General features: G+C 43.0%; 1 protein-coding gene across 1 annotated transcript in view; it reads left to right on the plus strand.

The window, feature by feature from the left end:
• Positions 1 to 15,141: 15,141 nt before the first annotated feature.
• LOC126425297 (gamma-interferon-inducible lysosomal thiol reductase-like) overlaps positions 15,142 to 18,606 on the plus strand; it is a 92,459-nt gene continuing 88,994 nt past the window's right edge. Inside the window, exon 1 of the mRNA XM_050088275.1 lies at positions 15,142 to 15,265. Within this exon, the coding sequence (XP_049944232.1) occupies positions 15,209 to 15,265 (57 nt within the window). The 5' untranslated portion in view covers positions 15,142 to 15,208. The remainder of the gene's footprint in view (positions 15,266 to 18,606) is intronic.

The raw sequence follows: 18,606 nt of genomic DNA on the forward strand, positions 1-18,606 counted from the left end.
AGCCTCTCTCGCCCCTTTACTTTTCCTAAATCCAAACTGATCGTCACCTAGCGCAATCTCAATTTTCTTTTCCATTCTTCTGTATATTATTCTTGTAAGCAGCTTCGATGCATGAGCTGTGAAGCTGATTGTGCGATAATTCTCGCACTTGTCAGCTCTTGCCGTCTTCGGAATTGTGTGCATGATGCTTTTTCGAAAGTCAGATGGTATGTCGCCAGACTCACATATTCTACACACCAACGTGAGTAGTCGTTTTGTTGCCACTTCCCCCAATGATTTTAGAAATTCTGATGGAATGTTATCTATCCCTTCTGCCTTATTTGACCGTAAGTCCTCCAATGCTCTTTTAAATTCCGATTCTAATACTGGATCCCCTATCTCTTCTAAATCGACTCCTGTTTCTTCTTCTATCACATCAGACAAATCTTCGGTCAAGGAAGTTAACAATATTATAAAATGCTTACCGATTAATCTGCATTTCCAGCACACAGTAATCCTTCTTCTTCCTCATTAGCTTCGTTTTGCGCTTCCCGAGGTTTCCGACCTTCCTTCGATTCCAGTGAAGTACGTCGATTCTGCCGGCTCACGCGCTGGTTATCCATTTGTTCGGCATAATTGAAGCTTTGCGTGCCCACTACGATTGCTCCCTCGTTCATGACCATCAGAAGGGATGAATTTCCCTCATTGAATAAGCCCGCTGCTAAATACGATGGCAATTCAACGACTCCTAGCACGGAATGCAAGTGTTTAGGAGCTAATCGCCAGATAGTGGAATTAAAACTTTCATTCAGATTTTGTGTGTGGCCACCTAAACATCTCTCCAGTAATTCCCCCTTGATAAATCTCCAGATGTTGGAAGAATTTCCTTCTGTACGTCTACGCTCATAAAATCTAAACGAATGCGAATTTCGCATTGAAATTTTGACAGCATATTCTTGGATAGTTAAGCTAACGATTTATGCAATAATAATCGGCTTTTTGACTCTCCTAATGTGGTTTCCCCCATTAAGGCATTGGTGTTAGTTGCTCTCGATACAACTCTCTTGGTACCCCTAATTTCCAGGGTTCCTTTCATAAGCATTTCCTCTTCAAATCCCAATTGGTCGGAGCTGAAAACAAATTGCTTACTGAACGATACGGTAGTTTGTTTATCTCATCTAAACATTTTCGGGCCGATTCCGAAGTTTGCTATGCATCGTCAAGTTGACGTTTTGTTTGAAATTTCGTTACCTTACGTCTTCCAATCCTGTAGCACTGTTTGAAGTTATGCCCCAATCGACTGCTTCCCTTGAAATCACTGTAATCTACGTCGTGCACAATTTGAAGTGCATAGCGTAGCAGGTCACTACCACGAAAGTCCCGTAAATTGTATCGAGCATCCTTGAACAGCGCAAACACCAGTTTTTGTAATAAGTGCGCCTTGTCGTCCCTTTAATATTCGTAGCCTTTCTTACGCTTTACACCATCATTTTTCTGCGGACTTATTCGAAATCTGTTCATAATTGTTTTTTTTTTTTTTTTTTTACTGTGCTACGGAGGATCTGTCACCTACGTAGCTGTGTTTAGTATCCGCTCCTTGGGCAACGATTGTGCTTTACTGTGCTTCACTGGGGACGGGATTTGTGACCCCCTGTCCAACAGGAATGAAGAACTACATGGCTCGACACCTACTTCAATATCACTTTCACTTGTTAAGCACGTATCGGCATCACTGTACTCCTCATGTGCTTTGCCCGCGCAGTCGAGCATATGCGACATCATACGTTCCACCTTGCAGAAACGCTAATATTGCACCTGCCACTTATTTCTCACTCTACAAAATTTCTTGAGTTCCTTTCTGACGAAATTTCAGATTCGTCAATTGTTCTTGTAGATACAATGCAATGTTTGCTTTGTTTATCGTTTCCTTTCCTCTGCCTTGTATCACTGTAGCACTGTTGTGAGTTACTCGGTGATTAGCCGTTAAAAAAAATGGCTCTGAGCACTATGGGACTTAACATCGGAGGTCATCAGTCCCCTAGAACTACTTAGACCTAACTAACCTAAGGACATCAGGCACATCCATGCCCAAGGCAGGATTCGAACCTGCGACCGTAGCAGTCGCGTGGTTCCAGACTGAAGCGCCTAGAACAGCTCGGCTACTGCGACCGGCATTAACAGTTCAACTACGCTCCGTAGCCTCATGCCGCGTTCACCATTGGACACCTCCAGTCGAAACCCTGGTGCCATTAGCGTTCAATAGAAAATATGTGGGACATCGAGTGCCGTAATCATCAGTGGCCTTTTGCGACATCGCACATACAGGGTGAGTCTTTGCCAAACAATCTCTCATGCAGCTTCAGTTACTATCTCAGTGAACTGGAGTTTCCCGTTTTCTGCGACGAACTAACGGCCTCCATTTCCATTTGTGTCCTTTCCAAATACACTTAAATTTTTCCAAAAAATGTCATTGCTTTGACTTTTCGGTTTTCACTAGCTTTCTGTGTCTAGTATTAATTGAGCACCACTGCACCACTGGTACTTCATTGCGGAAGCTTCTGCAGTTGATCACTAGGATTTGAATACCCTCGCCTGTGGGATTGTTATTAGGTGTTAATAAAATAGCGCTTCCTGGGAGACAACTCACTATAAACCAATACTAAATACGAAGTGTGTAAGTGAGATTGGCTAAAAAGTTATCGGAAGCTACAAAAACGAAATTTGTGTAATTCCAACGTGTGCTGTACTCGGCGCATATCAAAATGACATAAACGTACATCTCTTCTTCGCTGTATGTTTTGTTCATATGGTGCCCCCGTCTCGTAAGTATTTGAGAAAAAGTCATATTTCACAACCGCTAACACCTGTCGATGAATAAATCTTTATTTAATGTCGATTTCTCTCTTCTGATCTACGCTGCCATAAAGGCTGTTGTAAACAATTTTATGGTTCTGAAAAGTTACCAGTGTAGATAAAGGATGATTTTATCAGCGGCTACTGGCGAGTTTCAAACACAGTTCGGAGTAATTGAGCTGAGCCCGAATCCAAACAATGTTTATTTGAATACTAATCTGAAGCTATATTTAGGTATACAACATAAAGAGTATGTAGTGGCTAAACAAAAACTAAATGAACTCCAATATTACGTGTAATGCAGTGCAGTGTATTTAATTTAAAAGCAAGTAATTTAATTAGATTACAATGATAAACAACTCGATTTAATTCGAAATTCTGAGAAAAATAGGAGTAAGTTTTAGTGAGAGGTGGGTGATATACAATATGTACAAGAGCCAAGAGGGAATAATAAGAGTGGAAGAACAAGAACGAAGTGCTCGTGTTATAAAGGGTGTAACACAGTCTTTCGCCCTTACTGTTCAATCTGCACATCGAAGAAGCTGGATCACATTTGTTGGAAGGCTGCACAAGCTGTCCCAATTCTGCTGCTAATATCTGCATCTATGTCCCCCTCATTACAGTTAACACTGCCGAGATATGGAAATCTACCAACATCTTGTCGTTCCATCTGTTGCACTACAGTTTGAGGAGACACATTTCCACTTTCAATGCACATTGTGTCTTTATCAACACCATTCAATTGTAGCCCTTCAGAACTGGACGCACAATCCAGCTTGGTAGTCGTCAGTTTTAAACTTTGCAGTGTTTCTGTCAGAGTAACGATGCCATCAGAAAAATCCAGATCTGTAAGCCTAGATTGGTCTTATGATGCTTTAATCTGTGTTACCACTGTGCAACGGGATTTTCCACCAAAAAGCTTGTACGAAACCATCAGAAACCACTAGATTTTTTGATACGTTTAGCAAAATCATTAGATTTTAGTTTTTTTTTAAACATTAATTGCAGTGAGTGACCAGAAATATAAGACAATTCAATTTATCCTACGTGTGCAGGCGTACGCTGGCGCCAGCACACCATGCAGCATAGAGGTTAGGATAGTATCGATAGAGGTCAACGACAAGACTCGCTGGAAACACGCCGCCAACGCCCTCTCAGGCACCAGTGTTTAGGATCGCCGCCGCGGATTGGAGAGCACGTTTAGCCAGTTTGTTCGAGCCTATTACGCCAGTAGTTCGAGTCTGTAAGCCGTGGAGTTCTGGCGTGTCACAGAGACAGGCAGCACATAGCAACTTTATAGTGAACATAGCGGACTTCTACTTCAACAGAATTGAGGCTACATGGAGCATACAGAAGAGAGCTCGTACATGGAAACTTAAGTTAAGTAGCTCTTTGTTTATGAATAAATAACCTAGTTATTAACTGTGTGCAGTTAATGTTATAGAACGAGGATACCGGCCACCAACCAACACCCTCTCCTTGCTTCTCATGGTACAGCTCTACAGAGGCAGCGAGACGACATAAAAGCGGCTAGCGAGAATACAACACCGTGTGTTTAAATCTGTAATACAGGGTTATTCTAAATTACGGACCCATTTTCAAAACTTTGTATTTATTCAAGTACAAATCCAAAATGAACAAGCTTTATACCAATGAAAAGAGGAAATTTCAGAGTTTTTTTTCATAATGTTTGATATCAATTAAATAAATTTAATAATTTGTAATAATTTTTTATTAATTAGTTTTTATAATTAGAAATGTGGTAAATGATATAAATGTTCAATGTGGCCACCGTTGGCTGCACGGCAAATATCGATGCGGTACCCAAACTCGTCCCACATACGTGAAATCATATCTGCTGTTGCTGAGTGCACTGCAGCAGTGATCCGATTCCACAGATCATTCACAGTGGTTGGTAGAGGCGGGATGTAAACAGCTTCCTTCACATAACCCCATAAGAAACAGTCGCAGGGTGTGAGATCAGGAGATCTCGGTGGCCAGAAGTGCAGAGCCAGGTCCTCAAGTCCCCTGCGACCGATCCAGCGCTGAGGAAGACAGTGGTTCAAAAAGCCTCGTACATTGCGGTGTCAATGGGGCGGAGCTCCATCCTGTTGGAAAATGAAGTCCTCGGAATTTCCAATATGCTCAGGTACGTGATTTCCGTTACAGTTCTCTCCGCAAAGAAAAATGGTCCATAAACCTTTGTACGGGATACGGCACAGAGCACGTTATCTTTGGTCTGTCTCTCTTTCGTGTTGCAATGGTGAATGTGGATTTTCCATTCCCCATATGCGAACATTGTGTGTCTGTTGACTTTTCCACTAAGGTGAAAATAACATGCTGTAGTAATGCGTTATCCTCCACTTTTGCTAGCACATAACCATAAAATGCGAGACGCTTTTCTTTGTCATCGGTGTTGACAGCCTGCACAAGTTGTAATCGGTAAGACTTGTACAGCAAACGCCGTCTCAGAACTTTCCATACAGTTGGTTGGGATATTCCAAGTTCCACTGGCTCTATTGCTAGACTTAATGTTACTGCCCACAAAACTTTTTCGAATCCGTCGGACATCATCCTCTGACACAGGCGGCCGGTCTGTGCTTTTTTCTTTGCACACACTCCCAGGCTGTTTAAACTGCTTAAACCAATGGCTAATGCTTTTGCGAGTTGGTGGTTGAACACCGAATGTGGTACGAAATGCCCGTTGCACTGCAATTTGCGACTCACTTTTCGCGAACTCAAGAACACAGAAAGCCTTGTGCTCCACAGTCGCCATCTCACTCACAACTGACAGTGAAACAGAAATACGGGGCCGGCCGTCGTGGCCGAGCAGTTCTAGGCGCTTCAGTCTGGAACCACGCGACCGCTACGGTCGCAGGTTCGAATCCTGCCTCGGGCATGGATGTGTGTGATGTCCTTAGGTTAGTTAGGTTTAAGTCGTTCTACGTTCTAGGGGACTGATGACCTCAGACGTTAAGTCCCGTAGTGCTCAGAGCCAGCCAGAACGACGGCAATGCGTGAAATCTACCGGTCGCTTCTGAAACCATCACCGCCAGCCCACCGTCGCCCGCCAAAAACTTTGAAACTTCCTCTTTTCATTGGTATAAAGCTTGCTTATTTTGGATTTGTACTTGAATACATGTGAATTTTTGGAAGTGGGTCCGTCATTTAGAATAAGCCCGTAGTATTATAAAAGGTATTATGACAAACGTACCTAACAGAAAATGAACAGCTCCGGATTGTCAACGTCTTCCTCGACAGAAGATTCAACACCACAGGCAGATGCAGCAGCGGATGAAGGATATACAGATGCTTTACACTGACCTGACAAAAGTCATTGGATACCTCCTAATTCCTTTTACGAGACATAGTGCAGCAACTTGACATGGCATGGACCCAATAAGTCCATGGGAGTCCCCTGCAGAAATATATGGCCTTGCTGCCTTCACAGCCGTCCATAATTGCGAGTGTTACCGTTGCAGGATTTCGTGCACGAACTGACCTCTCGGTTCTGTCCCATGAATGTTCGATGCTATTTCTGTCGGGAGATATGGGTGGCCAAACTGTCCAGAATGTTCTTCAGACCAATCGCGAACAGTAGTGGTTCTATGACATGATGCATTGTTATCCATAAAAACAGCATTGTAGTTTGATAAGATAAAGTCCATGAATGGCTACAAACGGTCTCCAAGTACACGGACTTAACCATGCCCAGTCAATGATCGGTTCAGACGGCCCAGAGAACCGAGTCTCTTCTATGTAAACTCAGCCCACATGATTATGAAGAAACCACCAGCTTGCACAGTGCCTTGTTGACAACTTGGGTCCAGGTCTTCGTGGGGTCCTCGCCACACAAGAACCCTACCATAAGCTCTTACTATTTGAAATCGGGACTTCTTTAACCAGAACACAGTTCTCCAGTCTGCTGCCATAGCCCATCAACACCAAATGTCGCTGTGTCCTGAAGGATACGTTCATCGGACGTCCTGCATTGATTTCTACAATTATTTCATGCAGTGTTGATTGTCTGTTAGCACTGACAACTTTATGCAAACACCGCTGCTCTCGGTCGTTAAGTGAAGGTCGTCGGCCACTGCGTTGACCGTGGTGAGCAGTAATTCCTGAAATTTGGTATTGTCTGCGCGCTCTTGACACTGTGCATCTCGGAATTTTTGATTCCCTAACGATTTCCAAAATGAAATGTCCCATGCGTCTAGCTCCAACTACCATTCGGCGTTCAATGTCTGTTAAATCTCGTCGTGCGGCCGTATCACATGGGAAACCTTCTCACATGAACCACCTGGGTACAAATGAGAACTCCGCGAATGCACTGCCCTTTCATACCTTGTTCAAATGGCTCTAAGCACTATGGGACTTAACATCTGAGGTCATCAGTCCCCTAGACGTACAACTACATAAACCTAATTAACCTAAGGACATCACACACATCCATGCCCGATGCAGGATTCGAACCTGCGACCGTAGTAGCCGCGTGGTTGCGGACTGAAGCGCCTAGAACCGCTCGGCCACAGCGGCCGCATTCATACCTTGTGTGCATGATACTCCGCCACGTGTATATGTGCATATCCCTATCCAATGACTATTTTTGTTTCATTTCAGTGTAATTACATAACAGTTTCTATCTCCTTCAACACATCTGTTAGCTGCTCGTAATTGTGGCAACATTATTTCTCCCAGCACGTTTCTGCATCCCATCATTTCAGATTTCATCCTAGTTCTCACTTTAGCTTCCATAATTTTCACCTAGCCGAAAAGTCTTTCCACTCCGCATTCGACCATGGAAACACCAGCGACGATAACGCAAACGTTGCAAATTCGTGAAATGCTTGCATCTCCATATTTAAGCAGTTCACACCGAAATTAACGGTGCCTGCGCTTTCAGACCATTTGACAAGAATGAAATTTAGCCACTGAAAATCTATATTTGTTATTGTGCCAAAGTCTCGAGGAGAGAAGTCAATGACCTTCTAACGACGCGAAGAGCTTTGGACAGTGAAAGAAGTGAAAATCCCCTCAAAATCTTAATGTTATCTGGAAGTCTTTGCAACAATTGAATTATTAACTGGCAGACAAACTGGATGCATCTCTGACGTAGGATGTGATCTTGTTCTGAGTATAACTGAGATCTTTCTCATTTCAGCAACGTGTTTTTCCAATTCATTTGCAGATATAATTTGGGATAAAACTACTTTTCAATGTCTAAATTGAATTTTCTTTGCATTGGATGTGTGGGAAGCCGGCCGTTGTGACCGAGCGGTTGTAGAAGCTTCAGTCCGGAACTGCGCTGCTGCTACGGTCGCAGGTTCGAATCCTGCCTCGGGCATGGATGTGTGTGATCTCCTTAGGTTAGTTAGGTTTAAGTAGTTCTAAGTCTAGGGGACTGGTGACCTCAGATGTTAAGTCCCATAGTGCTCAGACCCATTTGAACCATTTGGATGTGTGGGAACAACAACTTGTTTTCATTAATGATGGTATTAGCACAACGAGGTCATTTAACAGCTTACAAGGATCCCCTGTATTGGATTCAAAATGTTTATTAACCATCTACAAAGCTCAAAGAATCGGATCTTTAAAAATATTAAATATGCCAAACTGCATTCATCAGAATATATTTCATAAAGAATTTCCGCAGGTGAACACTCGTTTTTAATTCGTGTTATTTCAAAGTAAGTCGTAAGCTCTAACCGTTGGTCTGTAATTGTTGTTAGAACAATCATCGCGAAACATCTGCGTGTGGAGTTTTGAGAGATTGTACTCCTTCACTGATTGTCTGGTAAATGTCACCATATAACATTTGGCGAGTGGAAGAATGCAAAAACCAATTACTTGTGTTTCCAACCAAGAAGTGGAACTTTCATGGCAGCTTCCACAGGCATCAGAAATAACAAGGTGAAATGAATGGCATACACGTTACATAATAATCAAATGCGGAATGTTTTTTCTCAACATCTGAAGAACACCGTTATTATCACCTACCATTACATTCGAATTGGTGTCTGTACCCTGCAACTTCTTTGGATCTAATTTGAATTTCTCAAGCGTGTCTTTATTTGCTGTTACAATAGAATGTGCATTACAGTGTTCGAAGTCGACTAATTTCAATCATGTTGAAATGATCGCATTGGTTGCAGCATTGTAACACTGTTATTCCTAAAACTTTGGTCACGATAATGCCTGTTTATTCATCAGTTAGAACGCTGTACATGCTGCCACTGATATCTTGCCACGATATAGGGCCAAACTCCATGTTTTATAACTCCATTGCGCTTTGTTCTGTGTACATGAATTTTCTGACGGCATAACTGTCTGTGAATCTAGACTTGCCTTAATCGCGTAAGTGATGACATGACGTTACGGGACAAAGGTAGAAAACAGGTAATAGAACGAAACCGTCAGTTTGAATCACTTCTAAAGAGTCTTTCACAGTTCTGGAAAGTATTTTTGTTTGTCTTACGCTAGGAAGTGGTGCTGCTGCTGCCGTGTCTTATTTTTATGTCGGCATAACGCGCTAACAAAGTACACTATCTACATCTATACTCCGCGAGCCACCTTACGGTGTGTGGCGGAGGGTACTTATTGTACCACTATCTGATCCCCCCTTCCCTGTTCCATTCACGAATTGTGCGTGGAAAGAACGACTGCTTGTAAGTCTCCGTATTTGCTCTAATTTCTCGGATCTTTTCGTTGTGATCATTACGCGAGATATATGTGGGCGGTAGTAATATGTTGCCCATCTCTTCCCGGAATGTGCTCTCTCGTAATTTCGATAATAAACCTCTCCGTATTACGTAACGCCTTTCTTGAAGTGTCCGCCACTGGAGCTTGTTCAGCATCTCCGTAACGCTCTCGCGCTGACTAAATGTCCCCATGACGAATCGCGCTGCTTTTCGCTGGATCATGTCTATCTCTTCTATTAATCCAACCTGGTAAGGGTCCCATACTGATGAGCAATACTCAAGAATCGGACGAACAAGCGTTTTGTAAGCTACTTCTTTCGTCGATGAGTCACATTTTCTTAGAATTCTTCCTATGAATCTCAACCTGGCGCCTGCTTTTCCCACTATTTGTTTTATGTGATCATTCCACTTCAGATCGCTCCGGATAGTAACTCCTAAGTATTTTACGGTCGTTACCGCTTCCAATGATTTACCACCTATGGCATAATCGTACTGGAATGGATTTCTGCCCCTATGTATGCGCATTATATTACATTTATCTACGTTTAGGGAAAGCTGCCAGCTGTCGCACCATGCATTAATCCTCTGCAGGTCCTCCTGGAGTACGTACGAGTCTTCTGATGTTGCTACTTTCTTGTAGACAACCGTGTCATCTGCAAATAGCCTCACGGAGCTACCGATGTTGTCAACTAAGTCATTTATGTATATTGTAAACAATAAAGGTCCTATCACGCTTCCCTGCGGTACTCCCGAAATTACCTCTACATCTGCAGATTTTGAACCGTTAAGAATGACATGTTGTGTTCTTTCTTCTAGGAAATCCTGAATCCAATCACAAACCTGGTCCGATATTCCGTAAGCTCGTATTTTTTTCACTAAACGTAAGTGCGGAACCGTATCAAATGCCTTCCTGAAGTCCAGGAATACGGCATCAATCTGCTCGCCAGTGTCTACGGCACTGTGAATTTCTTGGGCAAATAGGGCGAGCTGAGTTTCACATGATCTCTGTTTGCGGAATCCATGTTGGTTATGATGAAGGAGATTTGTATTATCTAAGAACGTCATAATACGAGAACACAAAACATGTTCCATTATTCTACAACAGATTGACGTAAGCGAAATAGGCCTATAATTATTCGCATCTGATTTATGACCCTTCTTGAAAATGGGAACGACCTGCGCTTTCTTCCAGTCGCTAGGTACTTTACGTTCTTCCAGCGATCTACGATAAATTGCTGATAGAAAGGGGGCAAGTTCTTTAGCATAATCACTGTAGAATCTTAAGGGTATCTCGTCCGGTCAAAAGTATCCGGACACCCCCAAAACATGCGTTTCTCATGTTAGGAGCATTGTGCTGCCATCTACTGACAGGTATCGCATACAATCGACCTCAGTAGTCATTAGACATCGTGAGAGAGCACAATGGGGCGCTCTGCGGAACTCACGGACTTTGAACGTGGTCAGGTGATTGGGTGTCACTTGTGTCATACGTGTCTGTACGCGAGATTTCCACACTGGGAAACATCCCCTAGTCCACTGTTTCCGATGCGATAGTGAATTGGAAACGTGACGGGGCACGCACAGCACAAAAGCGTACAAGCGGACCTCGTCTGTTGAGTGACAGAGACCGCCGACAGTTGAAGAGGGTCGTAATGTGGCAGATATCTATCCAGACCATCGCACAGGAATCCCAAACTGCATCATTATCCACTGCAAGTACTATGACAGTTAGGCGGTGGTCAGAAATTTTGGATTTCATGGTCGAGCGGCTGCTGATAAGCCACACATCACACCGGTAAATTCCAAACGATGCCTCGCTTGATGCAAGGAGCATAAACGTTGGACAATTGAACAGTGGGAAAACATTGTGTGGAGTGACGAATCACGGTACGCAATGCGGTGATCCGATGGCAGGGCGAATGCCCAGTCAACGTCATCTGCCAGCGTGTGCAGTGCCAACAGTAAAATTCGGACGCGGTGGTGTTATGGCGTGGTCGTGTTTTACATGGAGGGAGCTGGCACCCCTTGTTGTTTTGCGTGGCACTATCAGAGCACAGGCCTATGGTACATTGATGTTTTAAAAACCTTCTTGCTTCTCACTGTTCGAGAGCAATTCAGGGATGGCGACTGAATCTTTCAACGCGATCGAGCACCTGTTCATAACGCTCGGCCTGTGGCGGAGTGGTTACACGACAATAACATGCCTGTAATGGACTGGCCTGCGCAGAGTCCTGACCTGAATCCTATAGCACACCTTTGGGATGTTTTTAAATGCCGACTCCATGCCAGGCCTCACCGACTGACATCGATACCTCTTTTCAGTGCAGCACCCCATGAAGAACGGGTTGCCATTCCCCAAGAAACCTTCCAGCACCTGATTTAACGTATGCCTGAGAGAGTGGAAGCTGTCATCAAGGCTAAGGCTGGGCCAACACCATACTGAATTCAAGCATTACCGATTGAGGAAGCCACGAACTAGTAAGTGATTTTCAACCAGGTGTCCGGATACTTTTGATCACATAGTATATTATGAAAACATTTACAATATGCCATTCATCGCCTTGAATTCCTTCTAGACAGTCTGCTAATTTACCATAACGAAATGTCTGGGTGTGCTGTGCCTTTACTTCGCCCTTGTTTAGCATTAAAATAACATCCACTGATGTAAAAAGCACGACATAAACATCGGCACTACGGGTCTGCATTACGCACGCAATTGCTGATTCATTAATACTAGAGTGCATAATAGTAAGGGCACATACCAATATGGTAACGAAGACGGAATACCGTGTATTATAAATACTGGGATGATATAAATTTATGAGCTACTATAGTAATTAAATACTCTCTCTGATGTATGATGAATGGGTCAAGTGATATTTTTTTAAATTAATTTTAGCGTAAAACCACCAAAATAATTTTAAATTCCATCGTAGTTCCCACTAGTCACTAGATGCAAAATCTGTGTACTCAAAACCATCAGATGTAGTGGGAAAACCACTAACTTGGCAACATTGGCTTTAACCCTTAACTCACTAGGTGTGGACTCTCAGACCGCTCGAAAATGTTCGAACTCACTCTCCAAGTCAGTTTTGGTAGAATGCTTCTATACTCCCTCTACCCTCCTTGAATTAACAAACCTACAATGTTTTGTTGTCGGTTGCTATCGTCTTCTGTGTTTATTGACACATGTTATTGATAGGTATTGGAGTCTCCTACACCGCGCCTCGTGAACTACGTACCTGCTTTCTTCAGTTCGGTACCGTACAGCTCACACTGTGTTCACACGTATGTGTCTGTTTTAACTTTCCCGAGTTTGATGAAATTGTTCAAATGGCTCAAAATGGTTCAAATGGCTCTGAGCACTATGGGACTTAACATCTCAGGTCATCGGTCCTCTAGACTTAGAACTACGTAAACCTAACTAACCTAAGGACAGCACACACCATCCATGCCCGAGGCAGGATTCGAACCTGCGACCGTAGGAGCAGCGCGGTTCCGGACTGAAGCGCCTAGAACCGCTCGGCCACAATGGCCGGCATGAAATTGTTAGTCGGTCTATGGAGGAAGGTGTCAGTGATACAGATCAAGAAACAAACGAACAAGACGAAGATTTCACATTAGCCAGTGATCACAGTTCTGCTATCAAACAAGAGTATCATTCAGAGGAAGAACTTCAGGAAAGTTGTGATGGGGATCTGTCTGTTTCTTCAATGAAATACTTGAAGTGTCTGTTAAAACTGAATGTGTTCTGAGTGGTGATAAGAAAAATATAGTTACCAGCAATCCATGTGAATTTGACAGAGTTTCTTTTTGTAGCTGTCGGGTGGAATCTTTATGCGCAAATTTAAACTCTGGAATTGTGTTCTATATGGAAATTTATTTGCTACATAGATTGAATAATTTTTCAGAATGCAGAATTCAGTACTCTAACAGTCCATTTATGTGTACTATTTGAGGTAGTCACTCAAAATTATGTGCTTTTATGTAATAAATAGCAAAATGATGTAGGCTTTGTTTAATGCAATAAAACAAACTGTTGTTGTTGTTGTTGTGGTCTTCAGTCCTGAGACTGGTTTGATGCAGCTCTCCATGCTACTCTATCCTGTGCAAGCTTCTTCATCTCCCAGTACCTACTGCAACCTACATCCTTCTGAATCTGCTTAGTGTATTGATCTCTTGGTCTCCCTCTACGATTTTTACCCTCCACGCTGCCCTCCAATGCTAAATTTGTGATCCCTTGATGCCTCAAAACATGTCCTACCAACCGATCCCTTCTTCTAGTCAAGTTGTGCCACAAACTTCTCTTCTCCCCAATCCTATTCAATACCTCCTCATTAGTTACGTGATCTACCCATCTTATCTTCAGCATTCTTCTGTAGCACCACATTTCGAAAGCTTCTATTCTCTTCTTGTCCAAACTGGTTATCGTCCATGTTTCACTTCCATACATGGCTACACTCCATACAAATACTTTCAGAAACGACTTCCTGACACTTAAATCTATACTCGATGTTAACAAATTTCTCTTCTTCAGAAACGATTTCCTTGCCATTGCCAGTCTACATTTTATATCCTCTCTACTTCGACCATCATCAGTTCTTTTACACCCTAAATAGCAAAACTCCTTTACTACTTTAAGTGTCTCATTTCCTAACTAATCCCCTCAGCATCACCCGATTTAATTTGACTACATTCCATTATCCTCGTTTTGCTTTTGTTGATGTTCATCTTATATCCTCCTTTTAAGACACTGTCCATTCCGTTCAACTGCTCTTCCAAGTCCTTTGCTGGACTTAGAAGCATTTAAATAAGACTTAAGTAATTGTGAAAATGAATGTTGTATAGCATAAATTAAAAATTTCATATGATTTTTGCCTTAAATCTGGGTTTAGTGGTCCCAGAAATTCAACCTTTGGTATACGCTACAGAAAAGTCACCTCGCGAGTTAAGGGTTGCACTTGCGGACTTCTGGAAGTGAAATTGAGCAGTCTTTGTTATGTAATTGTGACCAACAATGAGAGGCACATTTGTGCCATTGTCGGCACGGGTGAAGTGAGTGAGAAGGTAGGGATGTTTGTTTAACATTTTACAATAAAAGAGCTTGGGTGAAGGGCGTCTATACCCAGGGGCAAGTAGGAGGGGGGGGGGGGGGGGACTAGATCTCGGAGGAAAGAAAAATATACCGTAGTCATGATTTAAAAGTTTGTATTGTGTAACTGTTTAACAGGGTCGGACATGGAGCATTTTATGGCTACTTAGAAGTCGCTCTTCCAAAATGTTAAAAATACTCCATACACCCAGATCTAGCCCCTATCCTCCCCTGCAAACTATGGGCATGGGCGCTCTTGCTTGGTGCGAGTGATATCCGGCACAGTAAGACGACGATTCACTTCGCAAATAGCCTCTGGTCAGTAGTCCAATTATCCGAACGAAACCCGTGACTCAGTGCGCAGCGAGGAAGTCTACGATGCAATTTGCGTGGTCACGTGTATGTAATCTTATCGCCGCTGGAGACGGTACACAGTCACTGCCGGACATAAACAATGAGAGGTCGTTGCCGCTAGATTAAATCAGGCCGGCGGGCTCAGAGGTCAGCTGGATGGAACAACGTGTGACGGGACCCTGACACTGCCGACCAGCTCACGGCGCAGTTAGGACTCTGCAGTGGCGCTGAGATGCTGTTGCAAGCGTACTTGTTTCTGAGCTGCGTCAGTCTCGTGTGGAATGCGCGGGTAAGTATGGCCGAGCTGCTGCGCGGGGTTAACTAGATACAAGATGGCCCAAACTACGAACTGCATTTTCATTTCGTTATTACGAGGTTCAGCCTATATTTACACCAATATAGCTTACAGATAAATGAAGAGTGGTTCTGCAAAACTTTCCAAGTGCCATATTCCTGCAAACCGCGTTTTCATGTTTGGTAGGGTTCCTGCACTTAACTTAGGCTCCACTTAGCAACTAAATTTACCTTTATTGTAATTTTAATTAACGTGGAAGCCATAAAAAGACCAAACATGAAGGCAAAATGTACGCATCTAAAGGCTACTTAAAAAAAGGAATAAAATCACTTAAATTTGTTTCCACAAGATGAGAATACAACATCCCAATTCGGACCTCGCTAACACTTACATTTTACTGACATTAAATATAACAAGATAAATAATCATACATGTGACGAGAACAAATGAATAACACTACCAATCTTTACAGGTGAGAATACGACTATATCCACGAAGGTACGCGCCTTGTCAAGGGAGATACTTAACTTCAACATATAAGGTGATTACAGTAAGCCCTAATTCCACTCGAGAAACGTAGTAACGACAGAAGCGAGACAAATGTACTGAAGGAGGATATCCGGATGTGCCGTAGTAAAAAGGAAAGGGCCGCTATCAACCCCGTCAGGACGCGACACCCGTCAACACGTCAGTTTCAGCTACCTGCTACATACACAGAGTCATTTGTAGCTTCTTAAAAACAATTAACAAGAAAAGGCACGACGCGTAACACACTAGTAAAATATAAACGACTACTTCACAGAACTAGCTTCTACACAAAGCAAACAGCAGAATATTAATAACACGTAAAATACTTCTAACCTATAACAAACTAAGTTGCCACGTAATAGAATAATATCGTCTTGAGCTCATAGAATACTCATGTCGACTTGCCTGTTTATAGGTCTTACAACTCAACAGTGTCAGCTTAAGCAAACCCGCGAATACAAAACTCGAAATATGACAGGAATAACGATTGAAGCCACTGACAATGCTAGGCTGCCAAACAGAGGAGACAATAGTAATTTACTGCGGCACACAACCGACCTTACATCTCCAATTTAGTATAATCAGAATAAACAATTTTGTGTATAATAATTACTTACAGTACCATGACAACCTCCGAATAACACATTACCCGAGGTAGGTGCTGGTATCGAAAGGCACTTTTAGTTCGACTGTATTCACTTATTGGAAGGGTTTCAACTTTACATCCCTTTCCACATAGCTCTCTGTTTACACACTTCTATAACTATAGACGGGCATATAAATGCACATATAACTGACACAGATTTAAGCAGAATAAAACAGTACCTTAGTATGGCGCAAATGGCTTCATTTGCTTTACACGTGGGATATCTTCACCATTCAGTAATTCCGAAATATATTCAACAACGCGTGAGCGCAAGACGTCGCCGTAGTATCAGCTATTTGCTTCACATAATTTCCTGCACAGACACAAGGCAGACGAAGCTTTTTCACATGCAACAGCAGTGAGCATCTCACATTTCCTCCGTCATGCCATAAACACATCTCAATTTCAATGGCCAGTAACATGCCCTCGCAGCAGAAAAGCCGCAAAACACAACAGTGCACCGCCGCGATACCAAACCCGAGGTCCCATCAAGTCACTGCCGGGATCTCTCGCTGACCCTGCCCATAGCGTACAGGCGTCGTACCACAGGCCTCAGAGTAAACGTCAACAAGCCACCTCCGACCCTGCGAATCCAGTCCCCTGTCTCTTTTCTCTCCCGTTGACCACCCGACCACCGGCCAGAATCGCCGAAGGCAAAGATGGTGACCCTATAATCGATGGCAGCGATGCCATTCTAAGTAAGAGAACACTGGCGCGAGCCGCGCCGCGGCTCATTGTTGTGCTCTGTTGTACGTCCCTAACTAACAGGCGACTTACCATGCATTATTACGACTCTTTCAAACATGCATTAGTACGAGGGCGAGCTGAAAAGTAGCGTCTTCGATTTTTTTGTGAAAATTCTTAACGCTTCTTTAAATACACTCAGATGAAAATAGTCATGGGACAGTTATATTCACAGATGCAGATGGCAGTACTATCGCGTAAACAAGTGTATCTGGGCGGTGCGTGGATGGAACTGTCATTACATTTACTAAAGAGACTGCCTATACTACGGTTTCTGTCCTCTTTTAGAATACTGCTGCGCGGTGTGGGAACCTTACGAGATAGGATTGACGGAGTGCGTCGATAAAGTTCAAAGAAGGGCAGCGCGTTTTGTATTATCGCGAAATAGGGGAGCGACTGTCACTGAAATGATACAGGTTCTGGGGTAGACATCATTAAAACAAAGGCGTTTTCCGTTGCGACGGAATCTTCTCACGAAATTTCAATCGCCAACTTTCTCCTCTGAATGCGAAAATATTCTGTTGCCGCCGATCTACATTCGGAGAAACGGTCACCATAATAAAATGAGATATGGGTGTTCGTTTTTTCCGCGCGCTGTACGAGATTGGAACAATAAAGAATTTTTGTGTAGGTGGTTCGATGAACTCTCTGTCAGTCAGTTACATGTGATTTGCAGAGTATCCGTGTAGATGTAGATGTAGATTTGTACTCAAGTGATTCATGTGAAAAGGTTTCCGACATGATTGTGGCCGTACGACGGCAATTAACGGACTTTGAACGCCGGAGGGTAGTTGGAGCTAGACGCATTTCGGAATCGGTAACGAATTTCTAAAATGGTTGGGAGAAGTGGCAACAAAACGACTATACACGTTGGTGTATAGAATGGATGAGTCAGGCGACATACCATCTGATTTTCGGAAAAATATCATCCACACAATTCCGAAGACTGCAAGAGCTGACAAGTGCGAAAATTATCGCACAATCGGCTTAACAGCTCATGCATCCAAGTTGCTGACAAAAATAATGTACAGAAGAACGTAAAAGAAAATTGAGGACGAGCTAGAAGACGATCGGTTTGGCTTTAGAAAAGGTAAAGGCACGAGAAAGGCAATTATGTGTGGTTAATAATGGAAGAAGAATTAAAGAAAAATCAAGACCTGGAAAAAGCGTTCGACAATGTAAAATCGTGCAAGGTGTTCGGCAATGTGAGAAAAATAGTGGTAACTGTAGGGAGAGATTGGTAATATACAATATGTACAAGAGCCAAGAGGGAATAATAAGAGTGGACGACCAAGAATCAAGCGCTCCGATTAAAAAGAGTGTAAGACAGGGACGTAGTCTTTCCCCCCTACTCTTCAATCTGTACATCGAAGAAGCAATGATGGAAATAAAAAGTTCAGGAGTGGAATTAAAATTC

The sequence above is a fragment of the Schistocerca serialis genome, chromosome 10 (genome assembly GCF_023864345.2).
Source record: "Schistocerca serialis cubense isolate TAMUIC-IGC-003099 chromosome 10, iqSchSeri2.2, whole genome shotgun sequence".
Classification (NCBI taxonomy): Eukaryota; Metazoa; Arthropoda; class Insecta; order Orthoptera; family Acrididae; genus Schistocerca; species Schistocerca serialis.